This window comes from Ambystoma mexicanum, chromosome 9 (assembly GCF_040938575.1).
Source record: "Ambystoma mexicanum isolate Mex_15411 chromosome 9, UKY_AmexF1_1, whole genome shotgun sequence".
NCBI classification, from domain to species: Eukaryota; Metazoa; Chordata; class Amphibia; order Caudata; family Ambystomatidae; genus Ambystoma; species Ambystoma mexicanum.
In genome coordinates this window covers 103,988,558-104,008,010 of record NC_090931.1, presented here as the reverse complement: position 1 = coordinate 104,008,010, position 19,453 = coordinate 103,988,558, and the positions used below count along the sequence as shown (strand labels likewise).

The 19,453-nt window shown below is 44.7% G+C and overlaps 1 protein-coding gene across 1 annotated transcript in view; it reads right to left on the bottom strand.

Annotated features, from left to right (window-relative positions):
* Positions 1-11,987: 11,987 nt before the first annotated feature.
* The window catches only part of DRD2 (dopamine receptor D2), a 947,704-nt gene continuing 940,238 nt past the window's right edge, over positions 11,988-19,453 (bottom strand). The window contains exon 9 of the mRNA XM_069614238.1: positions 11,988-14,299. Coding sequence (XP_069470339.1) covers positions 14,106-14,299 — 194 coding nt within the window. The 3' untranslated portion in view covers positions 11,988-14,105. The remainder of the gene's footprint in view (positions 14,300-19,453) is intronic.

Here is a 19,453-nt window from a genome sequence, read left to right as displayed (position 1 = left end):
TGCGAAGTTCTTGGTGCAGAAGGTATTCCCGCGCTGAGGAATTTGTGACACGATTCGCTCCAACAACGGCACACACTTTGTGAAGGATCTCTTCAAGGAAGTAACGGCCCTGCTAGGTATAAAACATAAGCTATGTTCTATTTATCACCAACAAAGTAACGGCATGGTTGAGAAGATCAATGGCCTCCTTAAGGGGAGATTGCCGAAACTCTGTTTTACACTGAAAAAATAATTGGGTGCACTGTTTGCCTTTGGCCTTGTTTGAGCTGAGAAATCAGCCCAGCAAGACCACCATCTGTCACCCCATGAAATTGTAACAGGAAGATGCTTGCACGCGGCAAATTCTCCACTCTGTAGGCATTCAGACGCCCACAGAAGTGCTACAGTATTAGGTGAAGAATTCAATGACTATCTGACAAAGCTCACAAAAGCAGCCCGTATGATAGCAAGACAGCTCGCGCCTCTGTTCACAAGTGAAAAAGAAACTGAGACAACAACACTTAGCACAGAGAATCCAACAGGCCAACTACTGCCAGAGGAGATGGTCTACGTGAAAAGTTTTGTACGTAGGTGGAATGCTCCAAGATTGCATGGCCCATATGAGGTAGTGTATTGCACACCGACGGCTGTGAAAGTTAAAGACCTGAGATATTGGATACATTTAACAGATGTTTGAAAAGCAGAAAAGCATATGATAATGTCATACAAGGACAAAAAGGGAGGGTGGATAAGGAGGAAATACAAATGTAATAATTAAAGAGAAAAATGTATCTGTTCTTCGGTAGCCAGTGATAAAATATAAGTGCTAAATGAATTACTACTGGATTGTACATAATGTTGATAATTGACTGCGGAAATGTGTCTCTCCCTCTCTCTCTCTCTCTCTCTCTCTCTTTCTCTTTCCACTCCCAAACCCCTCTTCATAATGGCCCTACCACCTCTTTTCTTTAAAATGGACAAGCGAAAATGTTAAAGTAACTATATTCGGATGCCTTTTTGGATGCTTAATACGTTTTTATGTTTTACTATATAGGAGAAACCATGGCAACGGATGGGACCCCCCGCTACGAATAGTGCTAGGACTGATAGATATGAGAATGTACATTTTGACCTGCGTAGATATTCGTGTGAATGTGGCCTGTTTGTATGCACTGTTATATTTTTTACACTCATGTTTGGCCTGGTTTTATACTGGGCAGTTACATTTATATCAATAGATATAAATGAGGGGGGAGAGAACAGAACAAACATGATCAATGGGACTAGCATGATCAAACAAGGGACCTATCTCATATGGGATGGTTTCCAGCTCATATGGGGGTATGACATCCACCATGATAGTGCACACCACTTGAATAATACCAACGATAAGTCAGTAACTCCACGCCCAATTGATGCCCACAACACATCCATATTCAGTGTCTATGGGTTAAATTATCAAAACCCCTCTGCTTTATCGTGGTTTTATGATTCCACCTCTACCGTTGTCACGCCAACAGCCCACCCGCCTATAAAATATGAATCCCCGCCAATTATAAAGGAAGACAATGCCGAAATGGCTGGAAGGTTTCTAGCCCTATATGACGAGTGGGAAAGGGGGGAGCGGGTGAACAAATTACAACACAACAGGCATCAAAGTATGAGAGAATATACCTCAAAAGCAGTAGGAGAAAGAGGGAGGTTGGGAGGAGAAAATATGACGAATACTCAGCGCTGGGGATAGACACAATAGAAGACCCCAGGCACCCGCACCAATCAAATAAATGGTACGCAGACATGAGTTCCACTGCCAAACAGACAACCAACGAGAGCCGTTACGTATGCTCCCTGATACCCTACGCCTCAGGTACACATATGGTGCTCCTGCCCCAAGAACTGTCTCTTGTAGACACCCAGTGTCTCCTTCATCTTACCTTATGTAGAATAAAGAACACCTTCCAGGCACACACAGTCTCTTTTTAAATGCTGCAGAACGAGAAAACGTGCTACTCAAGACCTAAAGCAGTGATATGTTTGAAAGAACCTTTTTTGGTAATTAAAGGAACACTGTTTTCAGAAAACGAATGGAAGGAAGAACACATAACATGCAAAGCAGAAGCACTACGAGGACTGGCGGCGGAACAACTGCAATGGATAGAGAAAACATGAACACCGATATGGGCCGAGCACATCACAAAGCTCACCTGGGTCACAGCCCTGGAGAAGCCATTCAAACTGCAAAAATAAATTCCATATGAACCATGCTGCCTCAGTAAAGGGAAAACTAACATGGTTATAAGCAAGAACTGTAACAAAACACTCATCATCCTCGGATATGAAGAAAGGGACAGAAGCCCTTATGGACCCTTACCTGGTCTGCGGTAAACAGGCATACTTGCACCTCCCACAATCCTGGAGGGGCACATGTTCTTTGGCAATGCTGCACTCCGCCCTGATGGTGGTTCCGGAGAGCCATATCGAAGGGCGAAAAGGACTGCAAGCCGTCCAAGTTCCAGAGCACATGCAATCAACGGAAGAAACGCCAATGTATGCCCTATCCACAGAAAACATCCAAAGCCTGATGTCGAGAAAACAAAGGTCATCCAACTACATATCCAAAGCCTCCACAGAACTTTTGGCACAAATTTCTGACAGGTTCCGGCTATTCAACTCCGCTGAAACATTCTTTGCCTCCCTCGTCCCCAGTATCCAAGCGTGGGCCAATGCAAAATGGCTGCAAATAACACGCTGGGAGCTGATCCAACTGGCCAACAACACTGAAGAAGGATTCAACGTAATCAAGGTGGAGCTAAGGGCCCTAAGGCTAATTACAATGCAGAACAGGTCCTAGACCTGTTAACGGCGATTGATGAGGTGTTTGCCGAAAAATCAGGTGCGCATGCTGCACATTCATGCCTTCTGCGGATGCGGACAACGGAACACTGTCACACGTTATCATGGCGGTGCACAACTTCGGAGAGCGGATGAAGAAGGAAGGTGGAGTGGACCCGAGCACTTGGTTTGACTAAAGGTTTTCATGGGTACCTTCCTGGCTCGGAATGACTGTCAAAATGCTGATACCCATCATCGTATTTTTGCTCTTGATTTTTTGTGTGTGCCAGCTAGGTCTTTGGTGCTGTGCAAACGCAGTCCCTAATGGTACAATGATGATGGTGACAATGGGCAGCACTAGAGGAACAGTGCAGACTATGCAGGAGACACAAGTACAAACAGGTGAGGATCCTGAGCCTAAATATAGAATGGTGGCTTTGTACTATGATAGGGACATAGTGGATAGACTGTATCACACGACAATAAAGGAGCCCCTGGAACAACGGGAGTGGTACAAGGAAGTATGGGTAGACCTAGAGGGGGATGGGCGATGCATATACATGACCTGCACCCCTGACGAGTATGCACGGGCAGGTGAGAGTCTCCGGGGGGTGTGTAGAGCCTGGATGCCAATTAAGGGGACACCAGCATAGGACGAGGCAGTAGCTAATGAAAAGGAATGCCAGAGGTTGGGTGAGTTACAATATTCATTACTTAAGTAATGAAAGGGGGGACATGTATGGGAGGACAGGTCTTTAGGACCCCTCTCCCCCACATTCCTCTGCTACGTAAGACATATGACTCGTCGGCAGCCACTTATGCACCTGGGCTCGGGATGCAGGATGGCTGCGGATCGACACGTGAGGCTGCACGGCTCACGTTGTAACATAACATAGACTCCATTTTGTGATGCATTTAGACTCCATTTTGAGTATACTAAACCCAGGCCTCTGTGGAACAGGCCACCTACAGAAGCTGCAGCTCACCCCCACTTGATCATGCACAGCAAGCCTGCACTTCCCCCCAGCCTCCTCCCCATGGCAGCTCTGCTGAAGGCCCATTCTCATGAGCAACTAGATGCGAACAAGTAACAGAACAAACACTGTATCATTTACCTTCCGCAGTACATCATTGCCCTGGCGGTGACCTGACTTTTAGTTGGGGTCTGGAAAAGAACAAAGTTGTCCCTATGAAAGATACCTCGACCCTCCCCCCCCCACATTCATGATATGTAGTGTTCATGACCCCCCAACCCTGTCCCTGTTAAACCTGCATGTCAAATCCCTGTGCCACCCAGTCTTATTCATGCTGCTAAGACATTCGCAAAAAAGGTTTAAAACCTGCATTGCCAACTGCCATGTTAAAGTGGTATGACTCTTGCTCACCCCAAGACATCTCCCTGTAAAGATGTGAAACGTATGTGCAGACGAATCTACCCTTTACTGACCCATGAGTGCTGCTATCATAAAACGGTTAAAAAGCAATGCATAAAAAGCCAGTGTATGATATGATTGTAAGTAACATATGTGAACCTGTTGAAGCAGTGAACCACATCTGATGTTGATTGGAATGTTAGTTGAACTTGTTATTCGATCAGAAGTATGATGCTGTAATTTTTCACTGGGATCGATGCACCCACCAACCTTGTCTACCTCATGTTTTATGTTCATTTTCCTCATGGGCTCCAAGCAACAGAATGAAAAACGTTTTGTGTTGTAAATGATAATTCTCTCTCTCTCTATTGATCCTGAAAACATGAGCACACGCGAGTTACAGAGATATGCAATTTACACAATGCCCCCAAGTCTAAGCAACCCGTCTCTATAATAATATTCATGCTGTGCAGTAAACAGGGACCGACGAAAAGTTACAAGGTCATCTCCCCTTCCTTCCGGAGAGCTGCACACCCAACTCCCCTCCTCCCCCCAAGGCTCGGCAGGGCTTGAAGGCCCCTAGTTTTCTGTTGTTGGAAGCATTACAGCTGCACCTCCCTGCATTCCTCATGGCCCCGCACCAAGTATTTACCCCCCCCATGTCCCGATACCAGATGCCATCATAAAATCACTGTGTACCGCCATGACCAAACCCAGAAGAATTATGAGCCACCCGGCCCCGAATCCCGCCACATTTGAGGTGCCAGCTACGTGCCCCCACTGATCCCACAGTATTTCAGTTCACCTTAAGCCTAACGGGCCATGGAGACCGTTATTCACCCCTGTGCTAACATACCGTTAAACTATCACTCACTACATCTGACAGAATAGAATAATAAAGGCAGCCTAATCCGTGTCCCCTGATAAGACACCTGGACTCAGGAGACTGGGTCCTTTGCTAAGGCAACTTTTATGGTGATGTATTATGAAAGCCACGTATTATATACTGTTTTCCTGTGTTCCCCTCCTGGTATTAGATTGACATGTTGTAGGATTTATATGGTAACCTGACATAGCAGTTTGTGATGAATACGTACGAATGGCCACAAGGGTAAATTGTTAGTATTGTAGAAATGTATCCGCATGGACAGCGCGCACCCTGACTCTCCACCCTGATGAGCCCAGCTGACCCAAGCACTCCGTGATGCTACCACGTGGATCTCCGTCAATCATGGAGCACCGCACCTACATCCTACATAGTAGCTAGTCATCGCCATTCAATCCCCATGACTATGTGCCCCCTATAGCTTATCTGTCGCATGACGTGTATTTGTAATAAATATGACTGTGTTTGCTATTGTCAGACAGAGTGCTCTCGGAGTTTGCAGAGTCCTTTGCATGCCCTATACTAATTTAGATAAAAGACTTTACTTTCAACCGCACTTGGGGCCTCATTACATGGATGGAGGTAAGGGATTACTGATACCGGTAAGGGTACCGGTACCGGTAATCCCTTACCACCTTACTACGAGGTCCCTTCGCGGGTCCCTACCTTAACGGCTGGTTTTACCAGCCGTTAAGGACGGGACCCGCAAAGGGACCTTGGAGGTAATTACGGTACCGCAGTTTGCAGTACTGTAATTACAGCCTTCCCCATTCCCATTGAGCCTTATGGGGGCTCAAATGGGAATGGGGAAGGGCCAATGGTGAATGGGGAATTACTGCCCCACCAACCTTGGAATGGGGCGGTAATTCCGCCATCCACCATGGCGGAATCGGTAAATTAGCGGCAGCAACCATGGTGCTAATAGCTCCATGGTAACCGCCTTCCGTGTAGTGAGGCCCTTGGTCTTGGTCTCATTCCCTCCTGGAGTGTGTCCATCATTGACTCTCATTGGGGAGTGTTATATGCATTTTTGGGGGACGCTCACTTTCATGGGCATCGACCCGGGTAATTGCAAATGTGTGATCCATATGGGGTATCTCCCTGAGGTGTGGTGTGAAAGCTCCCTGACTTTCCCCTAGAAGTCCATATATATATATATATATATGCTGCTCATTGACTTGAGCCTGGTCTGGTATTCTATTCAGTTTACTTTCTAGCCCAACCAAATCCTAAAAATCTATAAGACTGAAAAAAACGATAGCTGCAATTATCCAATGTGAACATTACAAATCAGCTGACAAGGTCATGGAAGGCCGGGAGGAAATCTCAGGGGCAATGTGTTTGTCTGGGAAGCAAGGCAATGCAGAGCAATGCAAGTTTGAATCCCGGCCCGTGTTTACTGACTGGTTTCTGGTATTGAGCGCGTTACAAAAAATAAATGAATTAATTAATGAGAAGCTCAGGGTGCAATGAGATGAGAACATTTTCAAAAATATGTGATTGGAAGGTATTTTATCCTCCAGTAGGTCAGTCTGTGAGATAAAAAGAAGATTTGAATTATAGACTACATTAAAGTTTCTTACTCTGTACAATTCTTCCCCTATGGTGGGTGACCAGCGAATGGTAGAAAGTTAAATTTGCCTCCCTTAAAAAATAAATGCATCGATCTTTAATCCGTCTAAGTACGGGTACCTTTCATTCATGATTTGGTAGCGAGGCTTCGTACCCGCATTTATAATTAAACATTTGTCTGAGGAAGTGCTGCATACATTTGGAAACATAGGTGCTAATATTTGATCACCAGGAGCACAAGATGCATGTAAGCATTTGAACATAAATTGGACCACTGCTGATCCTTGGGGGACTCCACGTGTAATTATCTTGGATGGGGGTCAGAATGGTCAAATACAGACCTGTTGGCTACAGTTGCTGGTTATGAGCCATACCTGCTCCTTTAGTATTGTGTGATGGACAGTATCGTAGACAGCCAATAATCATAGGAGAATCAGTGCGAACACACAGCCCTAATTGAAGACAAATATGGGATTCTCTCTCCTCTGCAAATGTGGTGTCAACCCCATGTTTAGGTCTAAAGCCAGGCTGGAAAATGTGAAGTAGGTTTCTGGTTCCCTATTCCATCTCCACAATGGGACTGACTGCCTTCACCTGATCCATGGATGGATGAACCCCATCTTCCTGTGTCCAGATGGGAATAAATCAGCAATCTTCATTTGTAACGCAAGCAACATCTAGACTCTTCCTCGCGCTTGCCCCCCTGTAGTGGGTACAAACAATGCACCACTGACAGCTGCCAACACCTCCCAATGTTGAAACTCATGTGAAAGCCATGTTGTCGATCATTTTTCCATTCTCAACCATGGACACAGTCCATAGATGGCATGGGTTAAGCATTAATAACCACAGTCGGAAAATGGCTCAGGGACAGATCACAGTTACTCTTAATCTAATTGTGCCCATGGTACCATCCACAGACATGGCAGTGCTTGACCCTGAAGAGTTTCAATAACCATGATTAACCCTGGACAGACATGAATATTTACATGGCCTGGCATGTTTGCTTAACTCTTGTTCTTTTTACCTGTGGATGGTCACACACGAAGAGTACAGTTCCAGGAACTCTGGCTCACAAGAGAGGTCCACCAAGGCAAACTACCAATGGCAAAGGAGACAACATGAAAAACCATTGAAAACAGACCTTTTATAACAAGTGTGGTTTTGCTGTTGAGTAACACGTGGCCACTTAGTTCAGTTCCACACCTTCAAAGGACTCTAACAATACCAGGATGACTTAAATCAATTATATACTTATATGTTAGATGGAACTGAAGATGTCTATGTAGACTGTGAACTTTCTTGCAATGGATGCATTCATGTTGAAATTTAAAAAAAAATACCTGCTTTACTTTTTCAAAGGATTGTGGTTTTGCAAAGAGGCTAAGCCCTGGGGTAATGACGTGTTTACTTTTTTATTGCGTCTAATAGTGCAACTTTTTTTATCTTCCTGGCTCAAGAAACTGTTTCTCTTGGTTTTAGAAGGTTGTGTATGTTGTCACTGTTGCTACATTTATCCTACTTTATTGTGTTTTTTCTTCTTATACAGCGCCCAGATTGATTGTGTGCCTTGGCTATGGAATGTTTTAATACATAAATAAATACAAAGCTGGAAAAGCAGCTCAGTGGGTTTACAAACTGCTGCAGAGCTCTTTACAATGCCCTGTAAGTCGCTGATTTGAATGCCAGGCATGTTCTTTCAGTGTTTTATCCTATCATCAATACCTTGGATATCAGGTCCCCCCTCTTACAAGTTCCAGGGAAGAGAAGGCGATCATGTTGTAGTGTGCACTAATATCAAATATTCCCCATTACGTTCATCTTAATATGGGATCATACTGCATGGAGAAATTATTGGGCCTCATTACGAGTTTGGCGGTAGTTCAGCCGTAATTTAGCTGAAGTACCGCCAAACTCATTTACCATTGTCGACACTTGGTTCCGCTAACATACCGCAGGATTACAAGTGGCAGCTTGGTGGTTTAAATCCTCATTTTTGGAATACATAGGACTCCATGGGGGGTTTCAGCAGAATTACCACTCATCGTATCACTGCCGTAGTAATTCTGCCGCAGAACAGTGGTAGGGTGGTGGATTCACCTCCAGGTTGTGCTGCAGGCAAATCCTCCAACCCACCGCCAATTAGTTTGGCAGAGTGGGAATGAGGCGGGAATGCAGCGGCAACGGAATTACCAATTTCTAAGCACCGCCGACCTCGTAACAAGCCCCTTGTCTTCGGCTCATTGGGTTATTGGCCCAACAAACACAATTGGTGTGATAGCCAACCTCTACGACTCTTGTGCCAAGGAAATGGTATTGGAAGATGTCAACCACAAGAAGGCGTGCGCTTGCGCGCACCTTAGCATACCGACACATTTACCAAAATGTTCTTATCAAGGGAATCGGCAAGATTACGAGGATTCTAACATGAATGGTGGTAAAATGAGTGGCCGGGATGATCTGAAAGAAAGAGGTGGAACATTGAAGAGAAAGAAAGGGGGCTCAAGCGAATGGTGAGGCTCAAGAGGGCGACTAGACAGTTCTGCAATAGCAAAATAGCCTATGAGACAGAACAAGTAATGTAGCCTTATAGACTGAGGGAAGGACCATTTTTGCAGGATAATGATGATGGGGAATGGGTATTCATTTATTTATCACAAGCAATATTGACCACTTTCCCGGTCCATATGACTATTCTCAAATAGTGGCAAAGGCAATCTATGTTGTGGAGTTGTGCTGGTGAGATACAGAATGCATAGTGAATAGAGTAAGTGCACAACACTTCATTTTGTCATCATTAAATATAAATATTGTATTTCTAATGTATGCATTTTGAACTTGGTTGAAACAAATATAGCGTGAGCTTTGGTTAGGTGTCATGTATACGTGAACAGTTTCTCTCTGCAAAATGAACCACGTTGTTCCAAGTGTTTGTGTCACTTGGTCACTTTACTGTGTTAAATTGGATGCTACTTGTCACTTTGAAGGTGCGGTGAAAAAAAGAGTGTCTTGTTAAAAGAAATGTTGCTGGGAAATTGCATTGCGGTTTTTTGAATGCAGCGACATGGGGCGCTGTTGTTTCCGCGTCTGTTTCTGAAGTCAAGATGTTTGGCCTGAAGTCAGTAGCTGTAGTTAGTAACTCCATTCTGAGCATTCTAATGGGTTCAGATGAGGTCATGAACAGCCTCCATGTTCTAACACTTAGCAGTGCCTGGAGAATTGGCTAGGTAATTATAAAGGTATATATTTTTATGATGGTGTGACACTTGATGGCGTCAGAGAGGTAGGGGCCTTTTGGAAATACATAATAGGACCAAAGGTTATCTCAGCAAATTCAAGAATTCGAATTTGGAATCTCTGGTGTATGCCATCCATCTAAACATGTATCAATATGTGTATTTTATTTTATTTTATTTATTGCGTATTTATAATTTGCTTGTACACAAGGTGTTTCAAGGCGCAAGAAGGGCAGTGGGACAGGGGTGAAGAGCAAAAAACGGCCCTACTCGGCATTGTCACATTCAGGTCGAGCAAGAGCAGTTACAAGATGTGCGGTGTCACATGGGCCAGGGAAAGTTCCAGTCGGGCAGAAGGGACTGTGGGTTAAGCGAGTGCCAGGTGGACAGAGCTAAGAGAGTGCAGAGAGAAAATGACACCAATGTTTTTTTCATCACAGGAGGGCGAGGGGAGGGGGCCCATGCAGGGGCGGCCAGAGTGTAGGATGGAAGGAGGGAGCTGGGGTCCCAATGAGAAAGATCTCAGTAGTTTCACTGGCATTAAGTCAGGGATCATTAGCAGTGCACCATGCCTGGATAGCAGACAGACAGGAATGAGAAAGGTAGAGGAGGAGGCAGAGGAGGGAAGCTTGAAGGATAGCTGTGTGTTGTCCGCGTAGCACTGGAAGTTAGGAAAAAGGTGGAGATCATGTGGCATAGAGGTGCAAAGTAGAGCGCTGAGGGACACCACAGGTGGATAGTGAGATAGAAGAAAGAAAAGGGCCCAGTTAAACCTGGGAAGATCGGTCAGAGTGGAAGGAGGTCAACCAGTCCAGTGCCAGGTCCGTGATGCCAAGGTTATCACAGAGCCGATTTATAAGGGTGGCAAGATTGACCATATCAAAGACAGAGGAAAGGTCAAGAAGGATGCGAACGGAAGGAGAGTTGAAATTGAGATCAGTGAGCAAGTCTTCATGGGTGATCAGGAGTGCAGTTTCCGTCCCTCTGACAGCTCTGAAAGCCAGACTGCTGGTCATGGAGACAACCAAAGGTTTCAGTGCGGTGGGTAAATTGGGAGATGGCCAGCTTCTTCAAGAGTTTGCCCAGGTAGGGGGTAATGGAGATAGGTCAATTCTTAGCCAGACAGGAAGAGTTGGCTGAAGGCTTTTTGAGAAGAGGGTGCACAAGGGAGTGCCTGAGGAGTAAAGGGAAGGATCTAGTGGCAAAGGAGTGATTGCAGCAATCAGTCAAGACTGGAGCAAGCTAGACAATGTTGTCCTTGATAGTTCTAGAAGAGCAGGGGACCACTTGTTTGGATGAGACTTTCATAGAGAGGACCTGTCTAAATACCTCATCAGGTGAAATTGGAGCAAAAGAGGAGAGCAGGAGGGAAGCGGGAGGGGGATCAAGGGAGGCCTGGGAGAGGGTGAGGGAGAAAGGAGTGGTGAAGAGGAGAGTGAGGACAGGATATCCTGAATTTTAGTAATGAAGTGAGAGGCCAGTGCGGTGCAGAGTGCCAGGGAAGTAAAAGGAGAAATGGAGACTGCAGTAGGATTGGCGAGTTACTTGCAGATTTTGGACAGTTCAGCCCTGTTGTTATTGGCCCCAGAGGTGGATATAGGCCCTCTGATATATCTTTCTATGTATCTGTTTACCTATCGATTGATCGGTTTGTCTCTCATTTAACATAGGGTAAGAAAAAAAGGGAAAAGACTACATGAAAAACTAAAAAGATGGAGGAAAATAAAGTGAGCGAGAGAGACTAAAAAGTAATGGAAGAACACGAAATAACTGTTTCAATCTCAGGTAGATGGATTGGCAAGGGAAAGCATTCCAGCAACATGCAGGGGAAACACCTCTAGAGTGGCAAGAAGGTATCTGCTTGTGGTGATACTTTAAATTCCAAGTGTAAGCTTACTGTTCCCTTGCCACCAACACCTTTCAGTGGTTTAATGGGTTCAGTTCATTGCAGGCCTGAAAGTTGAGAACCAAGCCATTCTGAATGGCGGCCTCCACTGTAAGTTAATCCATGTGTTAACTAACATGCAGAGAGGCGGGGGGCGGGGGGGTGTTGAGGACCGCACCGCATCCCTTTACAAACTGCTCTTCAGACCACGTTGGGATATTTGTAAATACTGTTTTATTGTCATCGTGTGAACCAAAAATATGCATTCATATGTACACGCATGTATTTTTTTTGTTGCTAAAAAGAAATAAAAAAAGTAATTTAAGAACAGGTTACGCTGAGCCTCTGCGGCAAATATATTTACCGCTCTTCTTTCAGAATGGTTCAGCATTAACCCTTTCACCCCCTTCCTGGTGGCACAGTGCCCTCCTAACCAGTATACGTAACATACTCGTTGCGCATTGGGTCCATTGGGACATAATGGCTGATGGGGAACCATTAGTGGACTGTGCTTAGAACTTGAAAGCTTCTGTGCCCTTGTCTTCACTCCCTTCCTCTGGACATCTAACCTACAGCTATTTAATTACTTGTTGTATGAAAACTTTGAGATTTCGTCTAGAGTTTTTTTTGATGTTAGCCCAATATGACTTTGCAAAAGGTGAACCACCCCAAAGATGCTTGACTCTTCAAAACTTCACCCAACTTCAGAAAAATGTTTCTTTGCCTTCAGAGGTACTTTCACTGAACCACCAGGCCACATAGTCCTTCGACCAGGCAGCATAAAAACTCTGAGATTTCGTCTAAAGTTTTGATGTCAGCCCAATATGACTTTGCAAAAGGTCAACCACCCCAAAGATGTTTGACTCTTCAAAACCTCATACAACACCAAAACGCATTTTCATGACCTTTGAACCCCCTTTCACTTGGCCACTTGGCCACCGTGCAGCACATACACTCTGAGATTTAGTTCTGAGATTTTTTATGTTAGCCCAATAGGACTTTGCAAAAGTTGAACCACTCTGAAGATTTGTAACCCTTCAAAACTTCATCCAACTCCAGATAAGAAGGCGGTTTACCCTCAAACGTCCTTTCACAGAGCCACATGGCCACATGGCCACTTGGCCACATGGCCACATGGCCACATGGCCACATTGGCCTTTGTCTCTGGCACCGCGCTTGCATTTCACTTTTGCATCACATATTTCCCTGCCTGAAGTCCTTCTGTTTCTTTTCCTTACATTCAAGCCCCCTCCTACTTGAGTGCATTCCTGACTGTCTTAATATGTCAAACTCCCATATCATGATTGAAAACCTTCACCTGAGCAGGGGGGCTCAAGTTAATTTCCTTCGGCGTCCCTATCCTGTACTGTACATGGTTACTGCACAACCCTCATTAAATAATTGCTTGTGCCACCACAATTTGAACGGTGAAAAATAAAGATAATTTGTGTTACATCAACAACATGGTGTAGTGACAAAGTGCGCCTGATTTAAACTACATTAATCATGGTAGGGCAGAGCCTTGGCTTTCTTGGTGCTTCCTTCTTCCTGCCAGCTTGATGACACCATTAGTCAATGCATATTTTGGTTTTGGTTGCACCCAACAAGACATTAGAAATGGGCATGAGCTTCGACAGTACATTTCTATTCACCAGCAATGACCATGGCTTAGAAATTGGAGCCTATTGGCTGTGACATGTACATGCAAGACAAGTTATATATGTTTTGCACCAGGGCTTCTGCTCAGTTCCTCTTTATTTATTCTTGTTATTGATATCTCTTGCCCTAGACACTGAACTTAAACAGGTCCTTTTGTCCTCAGTTGTCTTTTGTTACTGGACACTTAGAAGTGCCAGTGAACCATCTGCTGCCCCAAATGAAGAGACCAAGCTGGCTTGTGTATTGTTGTGAAAGATGGCTTTTGGGCCATGTCTTTCTCATGCCCACTGCGAATTCAAAGTGGAAATGTAGCGTCTTTGGTGAATGTGCCAAATTGCAGCTATGTTGAGAGTAAAGGCCATGAGACTCATTGGATGATGACAGGGCGCGTCTTGCTCGGCAGCCGGCTACTTTTTCAATTAGAGTGCCTTAACTTTTATTGGTCCTTCAGCACAGTGTACGATTAGCACTTTTCACTCTCTTCAGAGGCATCTCAATGCCCACATTCTCTTGTCTGTGTGGACACAGTACCCCCTCTTTCCAGTGCCCACATGTCCGCCTTCCTTCACATTTAAAATCAGGCATCCATTTTGAGTGATGACAACCAGTAGTGAATGGCGCCAATGCGTAGGAAGGGGTTGGCGGGCAGAGTGAACTCCATTTTGTAAATATCGCGTCACGCGTTAGCAGTGGAGGATCTTGATGAAGGCCTTCCTGAACTCAATGTTGAAGGTGGTATAAATGATGGGGTTGACGGCACTGTTGACGTAGCCCAGCCAGGTGAACGCGCTGTATAAGGCGGGCGGTATCATGCAGTCGCAGTGCATGTTCAGGATGTGGGTGATGAAGAACGGCAGCCAGCAAATAATGAACACACCTGGGGGATAGAGAAAGGAGCGGTTAAATTACAAATCTATCTGGTCCCTAAAGGCGGTGAGCAGTGCTGTGCATTCAGTTGTATCGTTGACACACAAGAAAACAACATTCTTTGGTGGGCAATGTAATAGTGGCAACTTTTGGCACCTTTCCTTCATTTTTCATTTATTCATAATGTAGATAATATCACCATAATGCCAACCCACCCCACTGAAGTGACACCCATCACTTGGCTTAAAAAGAACCTTTAAAAATATAAATATAATGAGCCAATGGAGGCGCTCTGAAGCACAGCCGAATGCTATTGAAGGTTGATGGCGCCTGGTGCTGTCCAAAGATTATCTTAATGTACTTTACATTTGACTGAACTTGCTTAGCAAGTACTCTTTGGTTTTCACACAGCTAAGGGATCTGGAACCTTTGGCTATTCAGTGGTTTTGGACTACAACTTCCATCAGACCTAACCAGCATAGTCAATGATAAGGGGTCATGGGAGTCATAGTCCAAATCATCTAAATACTTTTTCTATTAAATATTCTGTCGAATTGTGGTCCGTTTTTCATAAAAGAAAAAATGCAAAAGATACTATCATCAAAAGAGGCGCCCTTTTTAGGTGCCTTGTCTGAAACAATTGATTGACAAATGGTGTATACATCAAGATTGCAAGGCACTTAAAATATCCTGCAATTCAGACAATTGTATCAGTATGCTATTTATAAAATGGATTTACTCTGGTTTCTCTCCGAACTGAAAAAATTATTCCTAAAATCTTTTATAAAAATAAAGACGATACTCTTCAAAGATGTGCATTCAAGAGCCTGCATGTTTAGATGTCAGCACCATAATTCGTTAAAATGTCTGGATGACCACGTGCCGTTTGCCATCTTCATGGGAGGGCTCTGCCAGTAGCACTGAAGCCGGAAGTCTGCAACCTTCCGCTGGCCCTTCGTTTTGGACTACAAGCCTCATCAGGCCTCACCAGCACAGTCAATGGTGAGGAGTCATGGGAGCTGTAGTCTACAATATGCAGAGAACCTAATTTGACAGACCCTGGATCTAAGCTGAGCAGGGTGAAGTTAACAGTCACAGCATTTCTTGATGTCTCCCTGGCCCATTCACTCAATCAATCGCCATTTGCTCTTCCCCTATTGGTGCTTTCTGAAACAGGAGCCTGCAATGCTACTGGATCATTTTCTACAAGTTGCAAGCGAGACTGCCATCATGCCGCTGCGGCTTCCATTTAGGCTTAGAGGAAAGAGAATACAGTTGAAAAAGTCTTCTATGAAGCGGCTGGCAATTCCATCAGAAGGCTCAGCTACAACTCAGGCAGTTGCCAAGACATTTGCTGCATGAGCAAGAAGCACAGAGAAAATAACATTTCAAAGCTAATTAGATATCTAATGAACATAGGAAAGGGCCTTACATCCAAAACCTGAGTGTCTGGCGTGTGTGCAAGTATCAGAATTTTGAACATCCCCCACTTGAGTGCTGCTTAAATGGTTTGGATGAAGACCACCACTGCTCTCCATTAATCCCTAATAGAGGCATGGACTAGTCACTTCCAAACAGATTCTGTCACCTAGTACCTAGGAAGGTGTCAACGCCACCACGTGGCATCTACATTCCATGGCATTTCCACGCAGGCTCCTTGGATTGGAGCATAGAAGGCAGAGGGAGCATGCTTTGAGATGATTGTGGTGTTGTGATGTTTGTGATGTACATTTTCCATAATTTCTTAAGAAACTTTGAAAAACATGTTGGGACAATCAAGGCCCATTCTCGTGCATCCCTGCAGCAAGGACTGTGTTACATAGTCAACATAGATGTATGTCTTGAAGTTATACATGTGCATTTAAGTGATTTTTACATGCACTAATGCTGTTTCTTGGCCAGGTCAACTTTTTTAGTGAAACGCCAAATCACACACATTTTGGGGGGATTTTAGGTTCCTCGACTCAGCAAACATTTTAGGAGATTTGGCTCGAATAATTACAAGAGACTTTTTCATGACCCACCTTAAGTATAGAAATATAAAATGCCTAGTGTGAGTAGGGAGTAGAATTGCTCAGAAGGCAGTTGGGCACGTTTTTTGTATTAAAATAAAAAAATCTCCCATGTAATCAGAACAATTTTTTCTGTCTATTTCAGGTTGTGGAAGTCTTAAATCCAACATGCTCTCCAGTGGCAGCACTGGCGGGCAGTTGCTGCGGTGCATGGAGCACATTGGAAAGTTCCGGTGAAGGCGGAGCTGCTGAAGCTGGGTCATGCTAGCATTTGCAAACGCTTGACTCCCAAGCGGCAGCAGTAGCGGGCAGTTCCTGCAGTGCTTGTAGCACATGGAAAGTTCCGGTGAAGGCGGAGCTGCTGAAGCTGGGTCATGCTAGCATTTGCAAACGCTTGACTCCCAAGCACCAGTAGTAGCAGGGAGTTCCCTCAGATCCCCTTGGGGAACCGTGAAGGAGCGGAAGACTTTGGCCTGGTTTTTAGTCCAGGTTATCCTGGTTCATTTTGATGTATTCCACCCTCTTGGTTACACTGGAGCATTTTTTTTCTCTTACTGCTTTGGAAAGCCTCAATGCGAAGGACGAGACTGGAGTAGCAGCACCCCAGTCAGCAAGGGAGCCTGCTGTCGGGAGCAGCAGACAAGCCAGTGCGGCTTGAATTGCAGGCCTCCTCTGGTGGAAGGAATGCTGGGAATCGGAGTTTGGAGCAAGGATTGAAGGAGGATGGCTGCGAAGTCAACAAGAGAAAAAAGAAACTGATAGTGACTTAAGTTGGAATTATGGGGTGGGAAGATTGGCGCATGTGCTGCTCTTTTGAACTTTTTAAGTCGCGCGACCACAGTCCGACAGCTCCACAGTAAGAACATCAGAGTGTACTCCGCGAATGTTGGCATACCAGATTGGCGGCGTGAATCCTGGTGCTCTAGGGGATTAATCGTGGTAGTCGGAGGCACCTGAAGGAAAGCTTGCAGCCAAAAGGGGTAAGCTTGTTTTATGGTAATATAGTGGAGCTACCTATAGTGGAGCTACCATTCCCTTCTGGTTGACGGGAGCTTGTCAGCTTTGTCTGTTGTGACTTTTAAAACATGAGCATGCCTGATCTGAAGACGCTTAATACGCCTCTGCCTCCCTCACCTCAAGGTACTTCTGGAAACATGTCCTCTCAAAGAGAGCATAAGACAAAGTCTGCCCAAACAGAAATTGAAGATCATCTTCTGTTGTTGCAGAAAGGGGATAGTAGTGTGCCTATTAGCCTGCAGGACAGTGAAGCTGGTTTGTTCCCGTTATCGATTGAAAACCAAATTGTGGGCAAAATCAATAAAGAAGGTAGGGAAGTGGTGTCATCCAAACCAAATGTCAATAAGATTGGCCTTCCATTTCTGAGTGCCTCACCGATCTTCCCTGAGGATGAAGACATAATTAGAGGTTCAAGCACGAATGTATCAAATGAGTCCGAATATGAAATTGGTAAAAAAATTCCCTTCTTGGGAGGACCTTTACTCAGTTTTTATATGATGAAGCAGCTGTACAACAATAGGAGTGATGAGTTAAACGAGCAATCTAGATATCTCTGTATTATCTGATCGTATTTCGAAAGATGGGAAAAGAAATGGCAATGCGAAAGAGGACATAAAGTTGCAATTAGTAATCCCATCGTAAATCCAAGGGAATCCCAAAATGATGATAGAAGACTTGATGGGTGAGAAAAAACATTTTTCTATTTTCAAAAAGGAGCAAATGTTTGAGTCGGAGGATAATAAAAGTAGCCCCTCGAAAACTCATGGCCAATTGCAAGTGAAGCAAGGGGAAAAAAAGTATCAACACTTAAAGAAAGGCGAGAAGAGATCATGCGGGAATTTATGCAAATATTTTGTTTTGGAAAAGATGCAGAGCAATCACCCAGTGAGGGGAAAAAATGAGGAGGGGAGTAAAGGAAATGCATTGAAGGAAAAGAGTTGACTAAAAGTTATTTGGAGAAAGAGAAAGAGCTCATCCAACTGGAAGAAGAATGTGGAGGCCCGTTCTGGGATGATACGGCCATCTCCATTCTGGTAGCAGGAGACGTGTCAGAAAATGAACTGGCCCTACTCTCCGAACAAATGACCTCTTCCCCAATTCAGAATGAAAAGTAATCTAAAGAGCAAAATAGGGAATGGGCAGGAACAGAAAATTGAAAAGTGGAATGGGAGACAAATGAAGGATATGTTTCCATCTGGGGGTAACCAGCTCAATATCATTGGGGTAAATAATAAATGAAACGTAGAAATTCAAACTTGTACACTGAAGAGCTATAAGAATCGCCATGGGGAACATTTCTCAAGGATAAAAATACTGGATGAAGGAAATGTTATGCATGCTAAGGGGAGAGGGAAGGGTTTGCTAGGAGGGGGGATTAGGAAGGGGAGACCTGTCCAGGTGGTTGGCCTAGAAAATAAGGTCCCTCAGAGACTGACAGAATTCAGGGGGTGAGGTGTGGGGACATAGGAGGGGGCAGAGAAAATAAGGGCACACAAGGAATGGATACATTGTTGTTGAGTATCTTTTTGAGAAGGGAGGTCTGGGGATTTTGAATAGGTTCCGAGTGCTGGCCCTCTTTTATGAAATTCCGAACCTTAGGTTAATCACATCTAATGACATAGGAGTGATAGAGTTTGTCGATCCTAAGAGGGGTGACTGTGTTACCTTAGACAGAACCTCTAGGATCGTATATGAGGCCCTTTTAAAGGAAGTACATTGTCTCCAACAGCTCGGGTATGATGTTGACCCGTATATGGAGCAAGGACTATCTAAGGATAAGAATAAGGAAGAATTGGAGAAGGAGATATTGGGCCTCATTACGACCCAGGCGGTAAGTTACCGCCTGGGTCGTACCCTTACCACCATGGTGTAAACTACGTTTACACAATGGTGGATGGCGGATTTACCACCCCATTCCAAGGTGAGTGGGGTGGTAAATCCCCATTTCCCATTTTACCCTTCCCCATTCCCATTTTTGCCCCATAGGGCATAATGGGAGTGGGGAAGGCGCTAATTACGCCACCGTAAATTACGGTGGCGTAATTAACTCCATGGTCCCTTAGCGCCATGGATTTTAACGCCTGCAAAAAGCAGGCGTTAAACTCACCATGGCGCAAAGGGACCTCGGAATCAGG